This window comes from Trematomus bernacchii, unplaced genomic scaffold (genome assembly GCF_902827165.1).
Source record: "Trematomus bernacchii unplaced genomic scaffold, fTreBer1.1, whole genome shotgun sequence".
In the NCBI taxonomy this organism is placed as follows: domain Eukaryota; kingdom Metazoa; phylum Chordata; class Actinopteri; order Perciformes; family Nototheniidae; genus Trematomus; species Trematomus bernacchii.
Genome location: NW_022987869.1, coordinates 7,281,067 through 7,302,094, shown reverse-complemented (window position 1 = coordinate 7,302,094; position 21,028 = coordinate 7,281,067). Strand labels below are relative to the sequence as shown.

The 21,028-nt window shown below is 42.2% G+C and overlaps 1 protein-coding gene across 1 annotated transcript; it reads left to right on the top strand.

The window, feature by feature from the left end:
* The first annotated feature begins 6,344 nt into the window (after window positions 1-6,344).
* Window positions 6,345-16,707, top strand: LOC117469230 (protein NLRC3-like). The gene is made up of 7 exons (XM_034113611.1): window positions 6,345-6,368; window positions 6,779-7,091; window positions 7,537-9,346; window positions 10,188-10,361; window positions 10,705-10,875; window positions 14,609-14,649; window positions 14,905-16,707. Exons 1-7 carry the CDS (start codon window positions 6,345-6,347, stop codon window positions 15,822-15,824), a joined length of 3,453 nt encoding a protein of 1,150 aa, XP_033969502.1. The 3' UTR covers window positions 15,825-16,707.
* Window positions 16,708-21,028: the final 4,321 nt, after the last annotated feature.

The following is a 21,028-nucleotide window of genomic DNA, read 5'->3' as shown; positions in this document are numbered from 1 at the left end:
GTTCAGAGGATGAAGCACTCACTGTTGTAATTCAACCCAGTCTCACGGCATTTCGTGTTATAGTCACGAAATATAATCTATTGATTCGACACAGAACGATTTTAAAAGCAATGTATTTCTACTGGTAGTATGTTTCGTGCCTAAACCAAATGTGACTTGCTCTATCGAAATCAGTCACATTGACCCAAAGACACATTTTCGTTTGTATTACTGGTCTGGGGGAAGCTCGCGAGTGTGTTTGTGTGTATTGTGTTTGTGTACCGGGGAAACACTCACAAGAAACACCGGCTGTTGTTATGCCTGCTGTGACGTTAGATTACTCCGTCCTCCGCTTGTAATTATGCCGTTACAAGCTTCAAAGTTGTATTTATCATCTGAATTTGCAGAAACAAGTTTAATATTCTGAAAGCCAATACTTTGTTCATTTGAAAACAGATGAAAACAAACTGTCCCGGACCCTGTCGTGTTATCTATGATTACTATACGCCTTTACTTCATAATTTCAGCCGAGGGAGGGGGAGCGGCGCTGCGGAAGAGCAGGGTGCGAATTGAGAGTTGCCTCTTCTTCCCTTTACAAGCTTCAAAAATGTATTTATCATGAGATTTTGGCAATAACAGTTTCATATTCTGAAAGCCAAGACTTTGTTTATTTAAAATCAAACAAAACACCCAAACCCTGAAAAACTGTTTTTTTTACACAAATCCATGTTTATTTTTTAAATGAGCCGTTGCGACTTTTGACTGATTTCGATAGAGTGGGTCACAAATAATAACTATTAGAAGGAAAAAAATATATAGGCCTACATATTTCAGTATTCTGAGGCTCTGAGCCCCATTTATTTTCCTCACAGATGGCAAAAAAAGCCCGACATTATACGATTTAAAATAAAAACAATAATCGTGTTTTTATGAACCACACAGCTTCTGGTCTTCCAAGACCCGACCGGACAAAAAGACGCAGGCACGACCAATAGAAATATATTGCTTTTAAAATCGTTCTGTGTGACACGAAAAAAAGGGGAAAATCGTGTTGGTGAACACGAATCAATAGATTACATTTATTTCGTGAAAATATAGTTAAAGTAGCGACAGTAAAAGTAGTCATTGTGCAGATTGGTCCATTTCAGAATAATATATATGATATGTTTTATAATGATTGATCATTAAATTGTTCTCAAAGCTGGTAAAGGTGCAGCTAGTTTGAATGACTTTGTATACTGCAGGGTTGCTTGTGAATTTACTCCAGGTGGAACTAAAGTCTGATTTAACACTTGATTAGATTTCACATCATTCATCCACATCTGTAAAGTAACTAAAGGGATTAAATACATGTAGTGGAGGAAAAGTACACCATTTACCTCTGACTTATGTTTACTGCCAACCTAAAAGTACCTCAAAAATAGTAATCAATAATGTATTGAAAAGTTATTTGGCTGATTGTTTTATATTGGCTCAGCCAGGTTATATGGGATGCCCAGTCTACGTACAGATGGGTCACTCATTTTGAAATATTAAACTTAGTTTTCTTTTCTAACATTTTAAATTTTTCATCCTCATGTAGAATGCTATTATGAAACACACATTTGGTTGTTTATAGCATAAAGAACATCTGATTTAATGTGAGGTAGGGAAATAATCATTTGAGTATAAGTATGTGTATATAAATATGTAATTTACAACAGCTGTAAGATGCTTGAAAAGCTTGAAAATGCACCTTGAAAATGCTTGAAAAGTGCTTGAATTTGACTTTGGAAAAGGTGTAAGAACCCTGCATTTTAGAAAATCTAAAGTGTGGCATATGACTGCAAGTCTGAATGGTGGGGTCTGTAACCACTGCCAGTCTGAATGGTGGGGTCTGTAACCACTGCCAGTCTGAATGGTGGGGTCTGTAACCACTGCAAGAAGTTTATTTCTGGGAAAGGTGGCAATACATCCAACCTCCAACCAATGCTGTCTCGTATGGCAACCAAGTACCTTTGTGTTCAGGGAAGCAGCGTGCCAAGCGAGAGAGTGTTCAGTTCAGCAGGTGATATCCTACGCTGTGAAAGGGCCCGTTTGGATCCAGAGAGCAGATATGCTCATCTTCTTGAAGATGAATGCACAAAACTGAACTGTGATGGGATTAGTTTTCTTTCATCAGGCAAATGTTGATTTTAATGATGCTATTTTTTTTATGTGCAATGCCGAGATCTCATGATCCTTTATGTGTTCTCTGGTCAGTCGAATCTCAGGTTGAATATTGATTATACTGGTGCCATTCTCTTTTTCCATTGACAAGATGTGCTATTCACGCCTGATGGTTGATATAAATGATATTGCAGAATCAGTTTTCTTCATAGATAACGTGTTTTTCATTGTTTGTTCAGTACTAAAAGGTCCAAGTCTCACAATTGAATTTAATATTCATTTGACATGTTAACTACATCATAAAGCGCTTCATGGGAGTAATTGCGGGATGATTCAATTGTTCCCTTATGCAACATGAAAGTATCACGATATGTATCGGTTGAGTATCGGTATCGTTCATTGGTATCGGTATCGGTATCGTAAAAAAGTAACGATATGCAACCCTAGTTTCTACAATAGAAAAATAACAGATTTAAAGTGGACCTATCATGCTATATTTGAATAATATAGTGTAGGACCATACCTATATAAGGCATATTTATACTTTTTTTTTTTCAAAATACCAAACAGATCATGCATTTTAGCCATGCCTCATTTTGCTCAATTTGACAATTTCTAGCTCTGATTCAGTGAGAACAGCACCATCTACAGGCCTGGCATATGTACTACAGCGTCTCCAGCGCTTTCGAACGGCAATGGCCGTGGCTGTCTCCTCCTGATTGGTGGAGTTGGCCCAATAGCCGTAGCGCCACAGTCCTGACGTCAGGACAGTGTTCAAATCTGGATCAGTTTTTATCAGATCCGTTGCAGCCCCTTTTTTAGAGATTTGGGTATGGAGGAAAATAGAGAGGGTTGTGTTTTCTGACACTTGGTGAGTTCCCTGGAACACCGGGGACACATATTCATGTATAAAAGACGTACAAAAGTGCATTTTGCATGATAGGTCCCCTTTAAATAAAAAATAAAAATCTTGCCTTCGCATTTAAATTGTATTTATAAAACTATTCAGGTCGCTTTCTGAATACCTCAATAAGCCTTTAATAAGGTAGGGGTGTCAAACTCAAATACACAGTGGGCCAAAATAAAAAATGGGTACTAGTCGAGGGCCGGACTGGTTCAATGTTTATTGCAAAACTTATTGAAATGAATTTATTGCACATATTAAACCTGGAACTAACAAAGCTTAAATCATTGCCTATAAAAACAACATTAAACATTAAATAATCAGTTGCATTCATTTCTTATGGCTCTATCTGCAGCTTTTCCAGAGTCATTTCTTATGATTACATTTTTCCACAGGCCAACAACAGCTTAAAAAAAACAATTTCCCTCAAAAACCAAACATGCCCTGTTGTCGCAAGAAAGAAAGTGCAGAAGGAAACATCTATTGGGAGGCGTGTGGTGCAGTGGGTTGTGCGTTTGTGTTCGGATCAGGGGGTCACAGGTTCAAACCCCACTGCAGTCAGCATGTCGTTGTGTCCCTGAGACACTTCACCCCAAATTGCTCCTGTGGGGATTGCCCACAGTATTGAGTATGTAAGTCGCTTTGGATAAAAGTGTCTAACAAGTGACATGTAATTTAAAGGGGACCTATCATGCAAAATGCACTTTTGTACGTCTTTTATACATGAATATGTGTCCCCGGTGTTCCAGGGAACTCACCAAGTGTCAGAAAACACAACCCTCTCTATTTTCCTCCATACCCAAATCTCTAAAAAAGGGGCTGCAACGGATCCAGATTTGAACACGTTACTGACGTCAGGAAAGTGGCGCTACGGCTATTGGGCCAACTCTCCACCTATCAGGGGAATGTGGGGTTGGCCATTGCCGCTCGAAAGCACTGGAGACGCTGTAGTACATATGCCAGGCCTGTAAGTGGCGCTGTAGTCTGCCACAAAAGCAGCGAAGAAGACTTCCTGCGCATGGTTACCATGGTTACCCTTCTGTTTATTCTCCGCTGTGGCTTTTTTTCTCCCTCCCCGAGGCAAGCGTTTGCTCCCGCTGCAATGCAATCCCTCCCTGTCGAGGCAAGCACTGTAATTCTCTCCGGTTAGTCCACCAGCAGATGACAAACACCCACCTCTCCGCCTCTTCCAAGGAACGAGGGGACCGTGCGGCAGAGTTTCAGTTTCAGTTTGTTTCGCCGGTCAAGATGTCCGTTAAAGTTCAAATCTTCCAGACAAAATTAGAAAAGTGCCGGTCAAAGGTCTTCTTTGTTATTTATTGAGCTTTAAAACAAATGAATAACGACTCTATATAATAAAACACGAAGGACGGAGATCTCTTTTTCTCCCCCTCTTCTGACAGCCCAGCAGCTGATCAGAGCACGTCTCCCCTCTCCTGCAGGGGGGCGTGGTCAGCAGAATCAGACCCGTAGACAGCAAACAGCACATAGAGCGAAATGAGGCATGGCTAAAATGCATGATCTGTTTGGTATTTTGAAAACAGAAACGTATAAATATACCTTATATAGGTATGGCCCTACAATATATCATTTAAATATAGCATGATAGGTCCACTTTAAAGGACAGAAACAACTTTGTTTCTATAGGTAAATAACTAGGGCTGTCAAGTTAATGCGTTAATTACAAATTAAAAATTGACGCCACTAATTATTTCAACGAGATTAACGCATGTGTATTTTTTGTCCTCGGCCGCCCCGTAGTTTCAGAGCACATCGAGTTTAAAATACCATCTACAAGCTGATGCTGACAGCCCCGCTCCTGCCGCCCGCTTGCGGCAGACCACACTTCCACGCTCCCCGGCAGGCCCGGACTGGCCATCGGGAGGACCGGGAGGGCGTGTGTATGTGTGGCGCGAGAGAGAGACAACGTGCACACCTTACGTGTATTGTTGTTGTTAGCATCTGGTACTAGCTAGCTGCGCTAACGGATATAAGGAGCTGTTTCAATGAAAACAGAGGAGCGACATTTCGCCGAGAACTGCGCCGAGCACTTGACTTTATGCAGGTGGCCAGACATTGTACGAAAAGTCAGCACACTCAGCACGGATAGTGCACGCAACATGATGCAGCGTCCAGGCAGCTCCCGTTCGAGCATATGCCTTGAGTTGCACATAGCTCCAACGATCCATCACAGTGTCTCTCACACACACACACACACACACACACACACACACACACACACACACACACACACACACACACACACACACACACACTTTGTATTGTATTATTGTATCTGAGAGATTCCAGGTTGAATTGAGGCGAATATTTGTAATGTTCAGAGGATGTTGTGTTTAATATTCATGAGAATATTTGCCATTGTTCAAATGATAATAAACAAACATTTGCATAAAGCATATTTCTCCACTCATATGTTGATAAGAGTGTTAAAAACTTGAAAGGTAACTTTAGAACAGACAAAAAATGTGCGATTAATCACGATTAACTATGGACAATCATGTGATTAATCACGATTACATATTTTAATCGACTGACAGCCCTAGTAAATACACATCTGAGTTGACAAATATGACATGTGGGGTTCCTCAAGGCTCCATCTTGGGGCCTCTTCTCTTTAACATCTACATGCTACCACTGGCTCAGATAATGAGAAACAACAAAATAAGTTACCATAGCTATGCGGATGACACACAAATTTACAACCATTTCCCCTGGTGCCCCTCTCATGAAACAACCGGCCCCAGCCTGGCCCCCCCAGTAAAATAATTCTAGAACCGCCACTGCTTAAAGCAATATAAATCTTCCAACAAATAAGTTGACTACCTCAGCATCTTTTTTAGACGTATTTTAAGATGTTTAATAATATTATTATTAAACATCTTAAAATTATTATTATACTTCATCCTGATCAAGATCCCTCCGCTTCGCGTCGGGCTCCTGATCAGCCTGTCGGGTGTTCTTTTCCCCATAATGACCACCTCGCTGCACATTATGCCTTACATAATAACCTGGTGAGCTGGTTGTTCTAGCATTAGCATGTAACTGATTACATGTAGAGTCAATACAAAGACACACATTTGTATCTAGTAACATGAAGTAACATTCATATCCCCCGTGTATTCACGCAACTTGAAAAGTTACAACTTGAGTGTGAAGTTTGTGACGCTCTGTTACAAAAACCTGTCAGTGTTGAGATTCTGCTCCTGTGGTCACTGACATGCTGAGATAAATCAGAAGAGGGAACATCAGCACCCAGAGCTCTACAGCACCTCATATTAAATCAGGGTTATTCATGTACCTGTATAAACCAGAGACTGTCTGTGGTGCTAACAATATAATAGCTGCTGTTCTGATGACTGGATGGAGTTATTTTGATTGTTGATGGAACAGCTACAACGTTAGCCTAGCCTAGCTTTAATCAAACAGATCTCCATTCAGAAAACTAACATTTTAAAGTGTTTTGCTTGTTGTGTTGGAGACAGACCTCACAAAGCATTAACTCAGGGTTTTTACAAATCACTATCATTACGTTGTTATTTCGGCATCCTTTCCATATGTTTATTGAAATTAATTCACAGAAAAATTCCCTGTTAATTTGGTTCAAAGTGCTAAAGTGTACCAGATTAATACAGCTGATGTTATGAATCCAGACCCAAAGCTGTGTGGTTTCATAAGTATATGAATAACTAACCACTATCTACCTTATCATGATGAAATATCATCTAGAGATGCAGACTTTTTTTTAAATACCAAACTAGAATTTGCCACATTATTGTACCTTTGGTGAGAATCAGCTCCACTAATGTAAAGTGCTATAAAGGATGTGTTCATCTCCACAGAGGGAAGAGGAAGAGTGGTGTTCCTGTGGAGGAGCAGCTGTCCAGCTGTGCTCTGTGTCAGGACGTCCTGAAGGATCCAGTCTCTACCAGCTGTGGACACTGGTTCTGCAGACAGTGCATCGCCTCATACTGGGAGCAGAGACCTCCATCAGGAGACCCCTCCTGTCCTCAGTGTGGAGAAAGATGCAGCATTGTACAAAGTAAGAGGCCGAACACGTTCAGCATCTTTACCGCTGTCTGGGTGCTGGGTGTCTACTCTTCTGTAGAAACACTGTATGATCTGATCTCTTCTTCAAGGCTTTGATTTTAAAGTGTGTACCCAAATATTTCACGTGGGACAGCAGTGTTTCCCTTAAAAAACGCTTTCTGTCTTACTCAGACATTACTACATTAGCCCAGCACTTATATAACATTTACATAAGATTGTAAAAATATCTGCCAGCTAGTATTTGGTGGTTCCTTCTGGAGTCTTCATGTCAAGGATTTTTCATTTTTATGTTTAGCGTTGTGTTGTGAAATGTAGACATTAAGATGTTGTACAAAAAATCATGACATTTTAAACCTTGACTCTATTGATCTGTTTTATTGTTATCATCAGATTCTCAAAAGCATTTTCTGATTCTCTCATGTTTCCTTCTCTTTCAGCAGAACGTGGTCTGCAGGAGGTTTTTGATGAACATAGGCTCAGTCTGAGGAGGAGATGTGAACGTGTGACTGAAGGAACTGATCAAAGTGAAACCCTCCTCAACAGGATCTTCACTGAGCTCTACATCACACAAGGCCAGAGTGAAGAGGTTAATACCCAGCATGAGGTGAGGCAGCTGGAGACAGCTTCCAAGAAAGAGACCCTCCATGACACTCCAATCAAGTGCCAGGACATCTTTAAAGCCTTACCTGACCAACAGACTCTCATCAGAGCGGTCCTGACCAACGGAGTCGCTGGAGTTGGAAAAACCTTCTCAGTGCAGAAGTTCACTCTGGACTGGGCCGAGGGTTTGGGAAACCAAGATGTCAGTCTGGTGATCCCGCTCTCCTTCAGGGAGCTGAACCTGATCAAAGGTGAGCAGTACAGTCTTCTCAGGCTGCTCCATGTTTTCCATCCAACCTTACAGAAGGTCACAGCAGAGCAGCTGGCTGTCTGCAAAGTGCTGCTCATCTTTGACGGCCTGGATGAAAGCAGACTCTCTCTGGACTTCAGAAACAATGAGGTTGTGTCTGATGTCTCACAGCAGTCCTCAGTCAACGTGCTGCTGACAAACCTCATCAGGGGGAAGCTGCTTCCCTCGGCTCTCGTCTGGATAACTTCCAGACCTGCAGCAGCCAATCAGATCCCTCCTGAGTGTGTGGACAGGGTAACAGAAGTACGAGGCTTCACTGACGCCCAGAAGGAGGAGTACTTCAGGAGGAGATGGAGTGATGAAGACCTGTCCAGCAGAATCATCTCTCACATCAAGAGCTCCAGGAGCCTCCACATCATGTGTCTGATCCCAGTCTTCTGCTGGATCACTGCTACAGTTCTGGACCACATGTTGACTACAGACCAGAGAGGAGAGCTGCCACAGACCCTCACTGACATGTACTCACACTTCCTGCTGGTCCTGACCAAGAGGAAGAAGCAGAAGTATGAAGAGGGACATGAGACGAGTCCACAGCAGCTGACGAAGGCTGACAGGGAGCTTCTTCTGAAGCTGGGGAGGCTGGCGTTTGAACCTCTGGAGAACGGACACATCATGTTCTACCAAGAAGACCTGCAGCGCTGTGGTCTTGGTGTAACTGAGGCCTTGGTGCACACAGGAGTTTGTCTAGACATATTTAAAAGAGAGAGTGTGAACTTTGAGAAAACAGTCTACTGCTTTGTTCATCTGAGCATTCAGGAGTTTCTGGCTGCAGTCTACATGTTGCACTGTTACACCAACAGAGACACAGCGGTACTGAAGGACTTCCTGCAGGGAGACTATAGCAACAGGTATAACAGAGATCAGGATTACCCATCCCTGGATGTCTTCCTAAAGAGCGCCATGGAGAAATCCCTCAGATGTAGAAATGGCCATCTGGACCTGTTTGTCCGCTTTCTCCACGGCCTCTCTCTGGAGTCCAACCAGAGACTGTTAGGAGGCCAGCTGGGTCGCACAGACAACAGTCCAGGAATTATCCAGAGAGCCATCAGCAACCTGAAGGAGATGAGAAGTGATAACATCTCTCCTGACAGGAGCATCAACATCTTCCACTGTCTGACAGAGATGAAGGACTACTCAGTACATCAGGAGATCACAGAGTTCCTGAAGTCAGAGAACAGATCAGAGAAGCAACTCTCTGTGATCCACTGCTCTGCTCTGGCCTACATGCTGCAGATGTCAGAGGAGGTTCTGGATGAGTTGGACCTGGATCAGTACAACACATCAGATGAGGGACGACAGAGACTGATTCCAGCTGTGAGGAACTGCAGGAAGGCCAAGTAAGTCCAGATGTGATTAACTTTATAAACTAATGTGGACCAGAAGTTACGTTTTTCAAATAAACACTATCAAATATTTAATGTTTTAATACTTTGAGAGCGTAATTCAATTATTCTATTTATTTATAATAATGTGACATTTTAAGGTTTTTTCTCCTGTTCATATTCCTTTGAGTGATGGAGGCGACATGTCAAACTAATGAAGGACTTTAGAGGTTTTATCACAGCAGCATGTGATCACAACATACAGCAGTATTTACAATTATCAGTGAATGCAGTTAAGTTATTAATATATCATTGCATTTTCTTCAACATTAAATCAGATCTGTTTTTACCACAATGCTTAAAGGTGGGGTAGGTAATTTTGGAGAAACCAGCTCGAGTGCGCTAGAATTTGAAAATACACAACCGGAAAAAATCTGCCACTTCCTCACAGAGCCCCTCCTCCAACACACACAAACGCGCACATGACCAATGAGGGCACGAGATAAGCTTGTGCACAGATGGAAGGCTGACAGGCAGGTAGGCCATCCAGTTATTTTAGCCGGGCCGGCTAAAATGATTGGCGTGCTTTTTACAGTACTACAGCTTCCACAGAACACTTAATTAAAACATTTAATATATTCATTGCTATCGGGATGTTAAGAGCATTCCATGGAATATAACAAAAAGTGTTTCTGAAATAAATTGCATACCCCACCTTTAAGAGTTTAAAATAAGATCTATTATTAAATTAAACTGACATGATATGTTAAAAGTTGTTCCATCAAATTCAGTATTTTAATAAAATGTTTCCTCTGTTTTTATACTAACACCTGTTGTAATGTATGTGTTATTATAGACTTTCTCACTGTGGACTCTCAGAGACTGAATGTGAAGTCGTGGCCTCAGCTCTGAAGTCTGACCCCTCCCATCTGAGAGATCTGGACCTGAGTAACAACAGGCTGCAGGATTCAGATGTGGAGCTGCTGAGTTCTGGACTAAAGAGTCCAAACTGCAGACTGGAGGCTCTCAGGTCAGTTTGCTGACTGCAGTTCATACAGATCTGTTTGTATTTATCACTTTCTGAATTTGCCTGAGAAAGAATACATTGGTATCATGTTCTTCCCTCTCTTGCTAATGGCTGAATATTCAGCAGAATATCAAAGAGAGTGTTTGAGCTTCCACAGACTCACTCTGTGCTCCATGAGTCAGTGAAGATGCTCTGACGCTGTGAGGGAGATGAAGGAGTTGTTAAAGATCTGATCAAAGTTTGCTGACGTTAAAACATTGTTCAGCTCTGATCAGATTATTAAACCTTGAATTATTTCAAACAGGAACATTGTTTTCTAAAGTTACATCATGTTTTCTTTATTCAGTCTGAGGCGCTGTTGGTTGTCAGAGATCAGCTGTTCTGCTCTGGTCTCAGCTCTGAAGTCCAACATCCATCTGAGAGATCTGGACCTGAGAGACAACGATCTGCAGGATTCAGGAGTGGAGCTGCTGAGAGATCTTCTGGAGAGTCCAGACTGCAGACTGGAGACTCTCAGGTCAGTAAGGGGTCGACTCAGTCTCTGTTGGTTCAGCAGTATTGCATTAAACACAGGGAGGCAGTGTTGTAGTCAAGTCACCAATTCACTACTTTTCGAGTCTGAGTCCAAGTCCGAGTCACAAGTCCAACAGCCAACAAGTGAATGTATAAATTATATCAATAAAGATTAAGCCCCAGAAAGCACATGGCTACTTAGCATGCAGAATGTCTCATTTTGCATGCTTCGTGTTATCGTCTGAATCTTTATTTATTGATTTGATCACATTACTCTGATGATAGTGTTCAAGACAGCCTATGGGTGTTTCTCAATCGCGAGTAAAGCTGCTTCAGAGCCACTATTTCAAGCATACTACGTCATCGAGTGCCGCCGAAGTACTGTTCCAATCTCCAGCATACTTGGAAATCTACCGAGCCCGGCGTACTCCGTTTGGAGAAATATCGAGGCTGCACATGAGTAGACTCCGCGGTCTTAAAATCCCCACAATGCTTTGCGCACGGACCAATTTCCCCAAATCTGTGGCGGAAGATGTAAGGCGGGGCCTCTCATATGACGCACACCTGCACACTTGCTAGCGTGTTCCACTCTTTGTTTTCCGAATGGCAGGAAGTATTCTTGACTCGCTTCTGAAGCAAGATGCTCGGCAGACATGTGCTACCAAGCAAGCGTACTGAGAAACACCCTATATGTCTCAACTCGATATTTTTTCCACATAACAAGCATTTTGCGCTGCTCTTTCCCAATGTGGAAGCAGAATGTGTGAAAGCATAGAGCAGGGGTACTCAAATACAAATCTTAAAGGTCCAAAAAAAATGTTTCAATAAGACAAAGGTCCGTTTATTACGGTCATTCAAACTTTTAAACAATTGCAACAAGATTCTTAACACGAGGTTGCAAAAACAAAAATAATCTGTATGCAGCAGTTTTCATTGTTATTGTGTCTGTGCTTGATCCCTCAGAGTCGCAGTGTGAGCTGCACAGTTATGAATAAAGGCAGCTGCACCCTCTTTCATTCAGCATTCCCATTATTGCTTTATAAATGTCTTGCCCCCTTGTGTGTCCGCTGAGGTTCGTCAGGCCCAACACATCTTCAACAAACTCCCCCTTTGCCTCATCATAAAAACTCACAAACACCAGCAATTGAGCATTGTTAGTGGTGTCAGTGGACTCATCCACAGCTAAGGAAATGCACTGTGCATTTTTTATTCCATCACAAAGCTGATTAATCAAATCACCAGCCAGTATTTATGTTCTTCTGGTTGCTGTGGAATCTGAGAGGGGGATTTGCTTGATTTGACCTATTATTTCCTCTTTTTGTTTGCCTTCAAACATGGTCTCCATCACTTCAGTCATGCATTCTTTTATACTTCAGTAATTATCCCTTACCTGCTGGCCTAGTTCAATCAAAGTGGTTACTTTTTTTTGGCTGGGCAGTGTAGTTTTACACACTGTTATTTGACTTTCTCAGGACTTAAAACAGTTTTTTGGAGGCACAAAGAAACACAAAGAAAAAAATATATTTACACACGTAAGGTCATCATCTTAACAGTTTTGTATGCTCATCGAGTCATCCGTGAGCAGAGCATCAAGTTGACATGCCTATAACAGCTGAATGCGGCGATTACCATCTTGTTCAGCAAAACGCCTCACAAACGTATTAACATCCAAAGCTTTAGTGCGTTTTGATTCAATGCTGAGCACAGCCAAACTGACAGTCTCTTCTCTGTCATTGTAGACCGCAAATACCTCATTCCTTCAGTACTTGGGTCCGAATGCTTCTCGTTTTGCGCCGTCCCGTTCAAATGAAATCGCCGCCAATCATATTTCCACGCTCGCGCCAGGCCCGGGGGAGGGGTTACAAGGCTCGCGTCTTGTGCTGCATTCACTTGCACTCGGACATTAGAGACTTTCTCTCATAAATGTCAGATGAGCCACAACTTTTCTTTCAAAACAAAGCTGCCAACTGGGGTGGCAGCTGGGGTGGCAAGGCCTATTTTTAGGGTGGCAGTTGCCACCCTATGCCACCCCGGTAGGTGAAACTAGGCTACTAGCTACAGTACAGATGCAATTAGATGAGCTGTTAACTCTCGCTCTGACTTTTTTTTTTTTAAACTCTCGCTCTGACTCAGACAGGTTGAAAGAGACGACACACGCATTTTTCCCACCCGCATTCCGCGAAGACCCGCCCTACTGTGCCTCTGATTCGCAGACTGTTGGTGGGGGAAAAAAACGCTGACGGGATGCTGAATGTGATTGGACCAATGCGTTGACAGACACACACAGACAGCGGAACAGTCGTACATGCAGAGCGCTGTATGCAGAGCGCTGTATGCAGAGCGCTGTATGCAGCGGACATAGCGGAGAATTTTGACTCGTGGCGATGTCTCACAGATAACACAGATAACACAGATAATACAGATAATATGAAAAGTATAATTTGCTCAGAGTCCAGAGACAGTTGTGGTTCGGTCCGGATCCGGACTGGAGTCCGGACTTTGAGGATGCCTGGCATAGAGCATGATGCGGGGTGTGTCCCTGGACATCTTTAGACTGGAACAACGGGGGCGCGCCCAGTACCTGAACTCACCTCCAGGTGCACACGCCATGACAGAGTGCATCTGACTCCAGACAAAAACTTCCTCGAATCCGAGTCCAAGTCAGAGCGTCAATGTACAAGTCGAGTCTGAGTGGGCGAAAAATTCACGAGTCAGTCATCGTGCGCGAGAATTCACAAGTGCTGATTTTCGGGACTCGAGTACTCCATCTCTGGAGGGAGATGTTTCTCACACGGGAGAATCACAACAGATCTTTCTCTCTTTTTTTATTCTTACACCAACAATATATTGTAATTGCTGAAGATGCAAAGATACATTAAAAATCTCCTATTATGCTATTTTTAGGCATATATTGTGGGTCTCAGATATATAAAAATATATTAAAAACATGTCTATGATGTGTTTTGCTTAAAATACCAAACAGATCATGCATTTTAGACATGCCTCATATCCCTCTGTTTCAGCCCTGTTAGAGAACTGCAGGTCCTAAGCTTAAACAAAAGAGAAGGTTGAGCTAATGCCTGCTCAGAATTACATGGCAGATTCCAAGCTAAATGCTCCCGTGATTAAATGCCATCATGTTCCAAACCACATCAAGGATTATTTCTGAAACAGTATGGAGCTCAAATGCTTCTTCTCTTGCGGGTTTACCACAAGGTGAGTTCCTTTTTTATTTCCTGCTTCTTTACACATACTCTCTCCAGTACAGGTTAGCTCTGAGTGTTAGCGATGCTTGCTAATGTAAACAAAGACCATATTACGTCCAAAACAGTCGGGCATTGTTTCTGATAGCAACGTTTGTGATAGGGCCGTGGGCGTAAAGCCCGCCCACATTTCAGATATTACGTCATATCGGACGCAAATCTGGATCAGCTCCGTTGTAGCCCCGTTTTTAGAGATTTGGGTACGGAGGAAATGAGAGAGGGTTTTGTTTTCTGACACTGCGTGAGTCTCCTGACACACCGGGGACACATATTGATGTTTTTAGTTTCTAGTTTCTAATGACTGGTTACTTCCTGTAATGCAGCTGAGAGCTGTGGCAGTCAGTCGTAGTGTTTGCAGAGAAGATATGATGGGATGTAAAGCATGAGATCAGTCAGGACTCTGAAGCTGACTCAAAGAACAAACACTTATTTTAAACTGGATCTAAAACTGTTGGATTGTGTTCATCCATACAGGATCAATGGTGAGACGATCAGAGCCAAGATCCAGAAGACCTGTGAGTACTGAAACCATATCGTCCATTCATCAAGATATTGTACATTACATCTGATCTTAAAAGGTCTTTATAGTACAACAACAACATATTTGAATTCCATCTTGTTACAGCTCTATTCAATCATTTTGGCTGTTAATGTTTCTCTTTGTTCAAGTTTAATTATTATTATTTTTTAACTGGGAATGTCTAGTTACTTTAATTTTTTTTTTATGTGATTGTTGGTTAACAAAAGTATTTTCCCTGTTTATCTTCCAGGTCCAAGACAGAAATTATCCCAGAGAAATGTCCCAGCAGAGAGCAGAGTCCCTTTGCTCGTCCCAGCAGAGGACAGAGTCCCTGCAGAGAGCAGAGTCCCAGCAGAGAGCAGAGTCCCAGCAGAGAGCAGAGTCCCTGCAGAGGACAGAGTCCCAGCAGAGAGCAGAGTCCCAGCAGAGAGCAGAGTCCCAGCAGAGAGCAGAGTCCCAGCAGAGAGCAGATTCCCTGCAGAGGACAGAGTCCCTTTGCTAGTCCCAGCAGAGAGCAGAGTCCCTGCAGAGGACAGAGTCCCAGCAGAGAGCAGAGTCCCAGCAGAGAGCAGAGTCCCAGCAGAGAGCAGATTCCCTGCAGAGGACAGAGTCCCTTTGCTAGTCCCAGCAGAGAGCAGAGTCCCTGCAGAGGACAGAGTCCCAGCAGAGAGCAGAGTCCCAGCAGAGAGCAGATTCCCTGCAGAGGACAGAGTCCCAGCAGAGAGCATAGTCCCAGCAGAGAGCAGAGTCCCAGCAGAGAGCAGAGTCCCAGCAGAGAGCAGATTCCCTGCAGAGGACAGAGTCCCTTTGCTAGTCCCAGCAGAGAGCAGAGTCCCTGCAGAGGACAGAGTCCCAGCAGACGAGTGGCTGCTCTCAGTTCGGAAAGAGTTTATTACAAGAGTGTCTCTATCTACCCTGAAGGACCTTCTGGATAAACTCCTTGAGTCTAAAGTGATCAGTGAATCTGAAATGGAGTCAGCCGGAAGCAAACCCCGAAATGACGGAGCAAGAGAGGTGGTGGACGTGGTGCGAAAAAAAGGAGTTAAACCCAGCAGGGTTCTGATCAAAGCTCTCCGAGAGCTGGACCCCCATCTTTACGAAGAGCTCGACAAGCAAAACCTCGTGGAGTGTGTGACAGCCCCTGCTAGTATTGCATGTTGCTGCTGTTAGGGAAATATTTTCCAACGCCCATAACTTTGACCCAGTTTATCAGTTTAAACTGACTGAGCCATTTTGAGAATTGTTTAACTTTTCCCTTTCAAATTTTGAAATGACATAATGATTGATAGTTTAAGTAATGTAATTATGTTATCATGCCATAGTCTTTTGATTTAATATTTAATGAAGCTAACGTAAATATAATCCTAAATTGAAGACACTGCAATTTTGCAGATTACAGATTGATTAGCTCACCCGTGTGAATTGTATACCTTATTTTAAATGCTTTGACTAGTGATTGTCTTAAAGTAAATCTTTAAGCTTTTGATTTTATAGTTTGATAAGTAAGATTAACTAATGATTAAATGTTAAAATATATTAGTTTAAAATGTTTGTGTTATTATGTGTCTGTGATTTTCATGTGTGTTCATTATTATGCTTTTAACAAAAGATGCTCCAAACACTGACGAGAGATGATTTTTCTATTAGGATTTGCTGTCTCAATCATTGTGATTGAATGTTTCAATCTTATTGTGTTGTTATTAATGTGATTGATATTGTGTAAGCCTACACTCAATTCCGAAGATTCTCATTTATTAGTGATTTGAACAAATGTATTATTGGGGTAAATCAAATCAAATCAAATCAGGTTTTATTTATATAGCACATTTAAAAGCGATTTTTGGTCGAGCCAAAGTGCTGTACATGTAATAAAAACACATTGGGGGTAGGTTGTGTTTATCAAAATTGATAAAAAGGGAGGAACTTTTGGGGAAATATTTTCCAAGGCCCATAACTTTGACCCAGTTTATCAGTTCATACTGTCCTGACTGAGCACACGCACCTGTAACCTGTTGAGATCTCCATATCAGGTTGAATAATTAAAACGAAAGTTAGTTATAATCAAATATAATCAATTATATTCTTGTATAACCCACAATGAAAATGTTTCATATGTTATGATTTTCTATATTTACAGTATAAACAAAGTGGTTTGTTAAATTGAGTGTGTAAGGCCTATAATGGTTTATGGGTGTCACTGATAAGAAAGAGGCAGTTTCTTCTCTCTCCCCTCACAGCAGTACACAGGGAGGGGGGCTCCTGACTTAAGGAGAAATACATTGAGGCCCCAAAAAAGTGGTTATGTCATAGCCGAGAATAATATTTTGCAAGTCCTGTAGAGTAGGGGTCATGTCCTTTTTACACAAACATGGGAAGGTGTGTCTTATGCCAGAGCCATAGAATATGTCTGGTCATGTCCAGTTCTTTACATCAGAGGCCATGCCCAGTTTCCACAAATATGGGTATGGAGGAGGTGTCTTTAGGTTTTTCTATCCTGTTTTCGAGCATAAAGACACTGGCAGATGGGGAGGACTTTTCTTTTTGGAGAGAGGGAGAGAGAGGGGGGGGGGATCCCCTGGTATGCTCTCTTTCTGTAACGCTCTCTCCCTGAGAGCTGGGTTTTTGCTCTCGGTAAGGTACTCTCAAACTTGGTAAATATCTCTCGAATTTCTTTGTTGAATGCTGAGTGAATTTCTTTGTGAAAGGATGTGGAATGAATTGATGTTTGTTGAAAGTTAGTACCCTGCCACCTATGAGGAAGGTCCTCTGAATTCATGCGGGACTAGTTGAAGTATACGAATGTGGAAATGAGAAAAATAACTGATTTGTTGAATGAAAGTTTGAATGTGCTTTTTATTATCACCGGTCTTTTATGAGGAAATGCCTCTAAATTATATCGGGAGATTTTAAAGGTCACAACTGAATTGGGCAGTTGAAGTTACAAATTATGGTAATAAATATAAAACTGTGAATTAAAGTTTTCATATTAGAACATGATCACAGCATGATAGGTTTAGTATGATTATAATGTTGTAACGAGAGAAGGTAAAAACCCTGTATTAGTTTGGACCTATTTTTCTTCAAATAAACTGATCCCACCTTTTGGATTGGGACAACTTAAAAGACATCTGAGCTCTCCTCTCCTGCTTGAAAGGTACGATTGCACACTGCCACACTCACACTTAGGTAGGGCCACATCTCATTTACTGATATCAAAATCCTTCGGGATCGCTTAAACAGATTTAGGGGTCGTCTGAATTGAAACAGCAGTTAATTGAACATGGTTCTTCGGGGAGTTAATAGAGGTGAGATCTTGCTGACGTTGGTGGATCTGAGCCAAGCAGTAAACTTACATAGACTCAATAACTTCGGTTAGGTCAATTAGTAGGTCTGAGTAATTTGCCGGAATAAATTATCAGGTCCTCTCCGACTCTTACAAACCTTGGCTGCTGTGCTCTCAGTGCTTTGTCTCCCTGTTCCTGCCTGTTGGCGTCAGCTGATAGAGGTGTTATGGTTCTATCTTGTTATGCACAATGTTGATTATTCTCTCAGAACTAGCTAAATACACGGGTCTGGGGGTAGAGATCTGCAGAATTGGTTTGGCATCTCTACCGTGTGGTCAGATTGTGGCTCACGACATGTCTTGTGAATTCTCCGGTCAAAGCTCCAAATAAACCGTCAGTGTTTGCCATCAAAGCTCCAGCTCTCCTCGTGTCTCTCTTACCTCATTCACACCAACGGTGTTTCAGGGCCGGTTCGGAGCTGGAGCTTGAAAAGCACCGGGTTTTCCTGTTCACACCGCAGCGGAGCAGCCTCTTAGCTCCGGAATCCGGTTAGTTTGAAGCACCAAAAAATTGTCCGGCTAGAGCAAAAGCACCGCATACGTCACGCTTACGTCGAGGCGGGGGCAGGGGCAGGGGGAATCAGAATCGTCGTTGAAGTTGATGATTACGATTGTAAAGTAGTTTTGAATGTAGCATGTAACGACTGTAAAGTTGGTAGTAAAGTCGTCCCATTTCTTCCATTTCGTTTCGACAGAGCAAAACCAAAACGAGTAGCGCTTCAACACAATCGGCCATTGTTGTTGTTGTCGTTGTGAGCTGTGAGGGGTTTCCGCGCGGTTTGGCTTTATGAAGCAGGCACGCAAATGGTTACGTCATGACGCAAACGATGACGCAATGACACAGCACCAGTCGGACTCTGGGCGGTGTGAAAAGAGCCGGAGCTAAAACCGAAGAACCGGTTTTGAACTTGAAAAGCTCTAGCACGGAGCTTGAACCGGAGTTGCGTTGGTGTGAAAGAGGTATCTGAGTCCTGACTCCAATTGCTTCAGAAGTTTCCCCCACAGCTACATGTAACTAGAGATGGGTGTCAGGTACTAAATTGTTACCGGTACCTGATTGGTCAGTTCTACTGATGTAGCAGCGCAGACCCTAAAGCCACCTTTTCATTGATTTATTTTATTATATACTTATTATACATTCATGGTAATGATACACGGGCAAGGCCAGGCAGGAAACATGTGACTTATCAGTAACTTTAGACATCGTAACACAATTTTAAACGAGATTTTATTGTAGATTATACATTTTACTGATACCAATTATATAATATTTACCTTGTTTATTAAAAATAAAAATAAAAAATATATTTTTTAAATATATATTTTTTTTCTTTTTAATGTGGGAAGAGGGGGGCGGCGCGGCGCCCCTAGCGCCCCTATGGGCTGGCCGCCACTGGGCTACTCTATACTGTATACTGCATATATGTATATATAGATATACCATTAATATTTGTTGTTGTTGTGTCATATTTTAACTCTTGCTTTGCCTTGTTAACATGCTGCTGTGAAAGCAAATCAAAATAAAGTAATAAGACGAAATAAGAGCCGCTGAATTGTACTCCTTAATTATATAGCTCGTATGTATTTTGTTCCAAAAATGCATACAAATACTTGCATATGTGTGGAAATAAACTGTAATATCATTATCTAAATTAAACAGCATGGGCAACAACAGACATTTTTCAGTCATATTGTTCAAATTCACTGCTTTTTCTCTCTTTTATAATCATTGTAATCCATAATTTTTTTGTAGATGTTACATTTGATCAATTTGACGACCATTTCTGTACCAGGAAAAATGTGAGAGTGAGAGGTCCCTCGGTATAGATGATCTTTGGTGAGACGGGAGCTGCTGTTACCTCCTCGTGGTCTTTCGCCCTCTGTCGGTCGCTTAGATCCCTCCATCCTAGTTTTATCTCCTTGTTGGACAACATTTGAAAATCCTCCAATCAGGACACATAACAAGACTGATGGCCAGACCATTTTTACTTGTCAAGTCAACATTAAAGGTCCCATGTCATGGCCATTTCTACTGATCATAATTCCATTGTTGAGGTATACTAGAATATATTTATATTGGGCAATTTTCCAAACTCTCATTGGTTTCTCATACAGCATCTCTGTATAGTATGTGTATTTACTCTCTGTCCTAAACGGCTTGTTGGAGCTCCTGCCCCCCCCTCCCTATGAGCCCAGTGGCCGTCTGCGAGACAGCGAGACACAGCAAAACCCAGCCCGAACATACACACACCCGCAGCCTGGCTGGGAGTTTGTGTGTGTGCTCACACACCGACTCACAGCCTCGCTGCGTCCCGCCGTCTCAGGGAGGAGAAATCGGCGGAGCTGCAGATGAGAAAAGATTGAGTGTGTGTGTGTGAGGAAGTCCGAGGATTGGTCCAAATGTAACGGCTCCACGGATTGGTCCTTTTGGACCAATGGGTCCATTTGGGTATGGGCACATCACTGTACCCAGGAAGAAAAAGAGAAATCTCCAACGAGGCGTTCTGGGGCAGCATAGACAGGTCTTTTCTGTGTTAGAGTTTTACTCGCTACAGGGTGTACTTTGAGGGTTTGTGACTCTGCAGACCGTTTACATGCATAAAAACCTTCATAATACACAAGGGGACCTGAAAAGCATGACATGGGACCTTTAAAACATTCAGTAAAGAAGTAATAATCAGCCCTCAAAGTTATTCAATTTGACTAAATATAAAAATATCTTTAAAGTAACAGCCCAGACAAGTCGATACAGATTTATTGAAATGTGAGTAGGGTTCCTATTTCATGTTGAAAGGTGTTCACCCCGTCTCATGTCTCATGTCTGCATTTGCTTCCTGTCTCTGTGTTGTCCCTCCTGTCTGATTGTCTGATTGGTTTCACCTGCTGCCCCTGTGTCTCAGCTTGTCAGCAATGTGTACAGTTGATGCTCAGTTCTTCACTTCTTTATACAGGTGGAAATGTGGAAATTGCTCTACAACGCCTGCTGAACCTGAGCATGTGTGCTATTGAGATACCACAGGTAACATTTTAG

Bases quoted from the DNA above. Each gene is read 5' to 3' on its own strand.
- LOC117469230 (XM_034113611.1), top strand. From the start codon at position 6,345: ATGTACCTGTATAAACCAGAGACT. The intron at 6,369-6,778 runs GTCTGTGGTGCT...AATATCATCTAG, and splicing joins ACCTGTATAAACCAGAGACT to AGATGCAGACTTTTTTTTAA. The intron at 14,650-14,904 runs GTGAGTACTGAA...TTTATCTTCCAG, and splicing joins AGCCAAGATCCAGAAGACCT to GTCCAAGACAGAAATTATCC.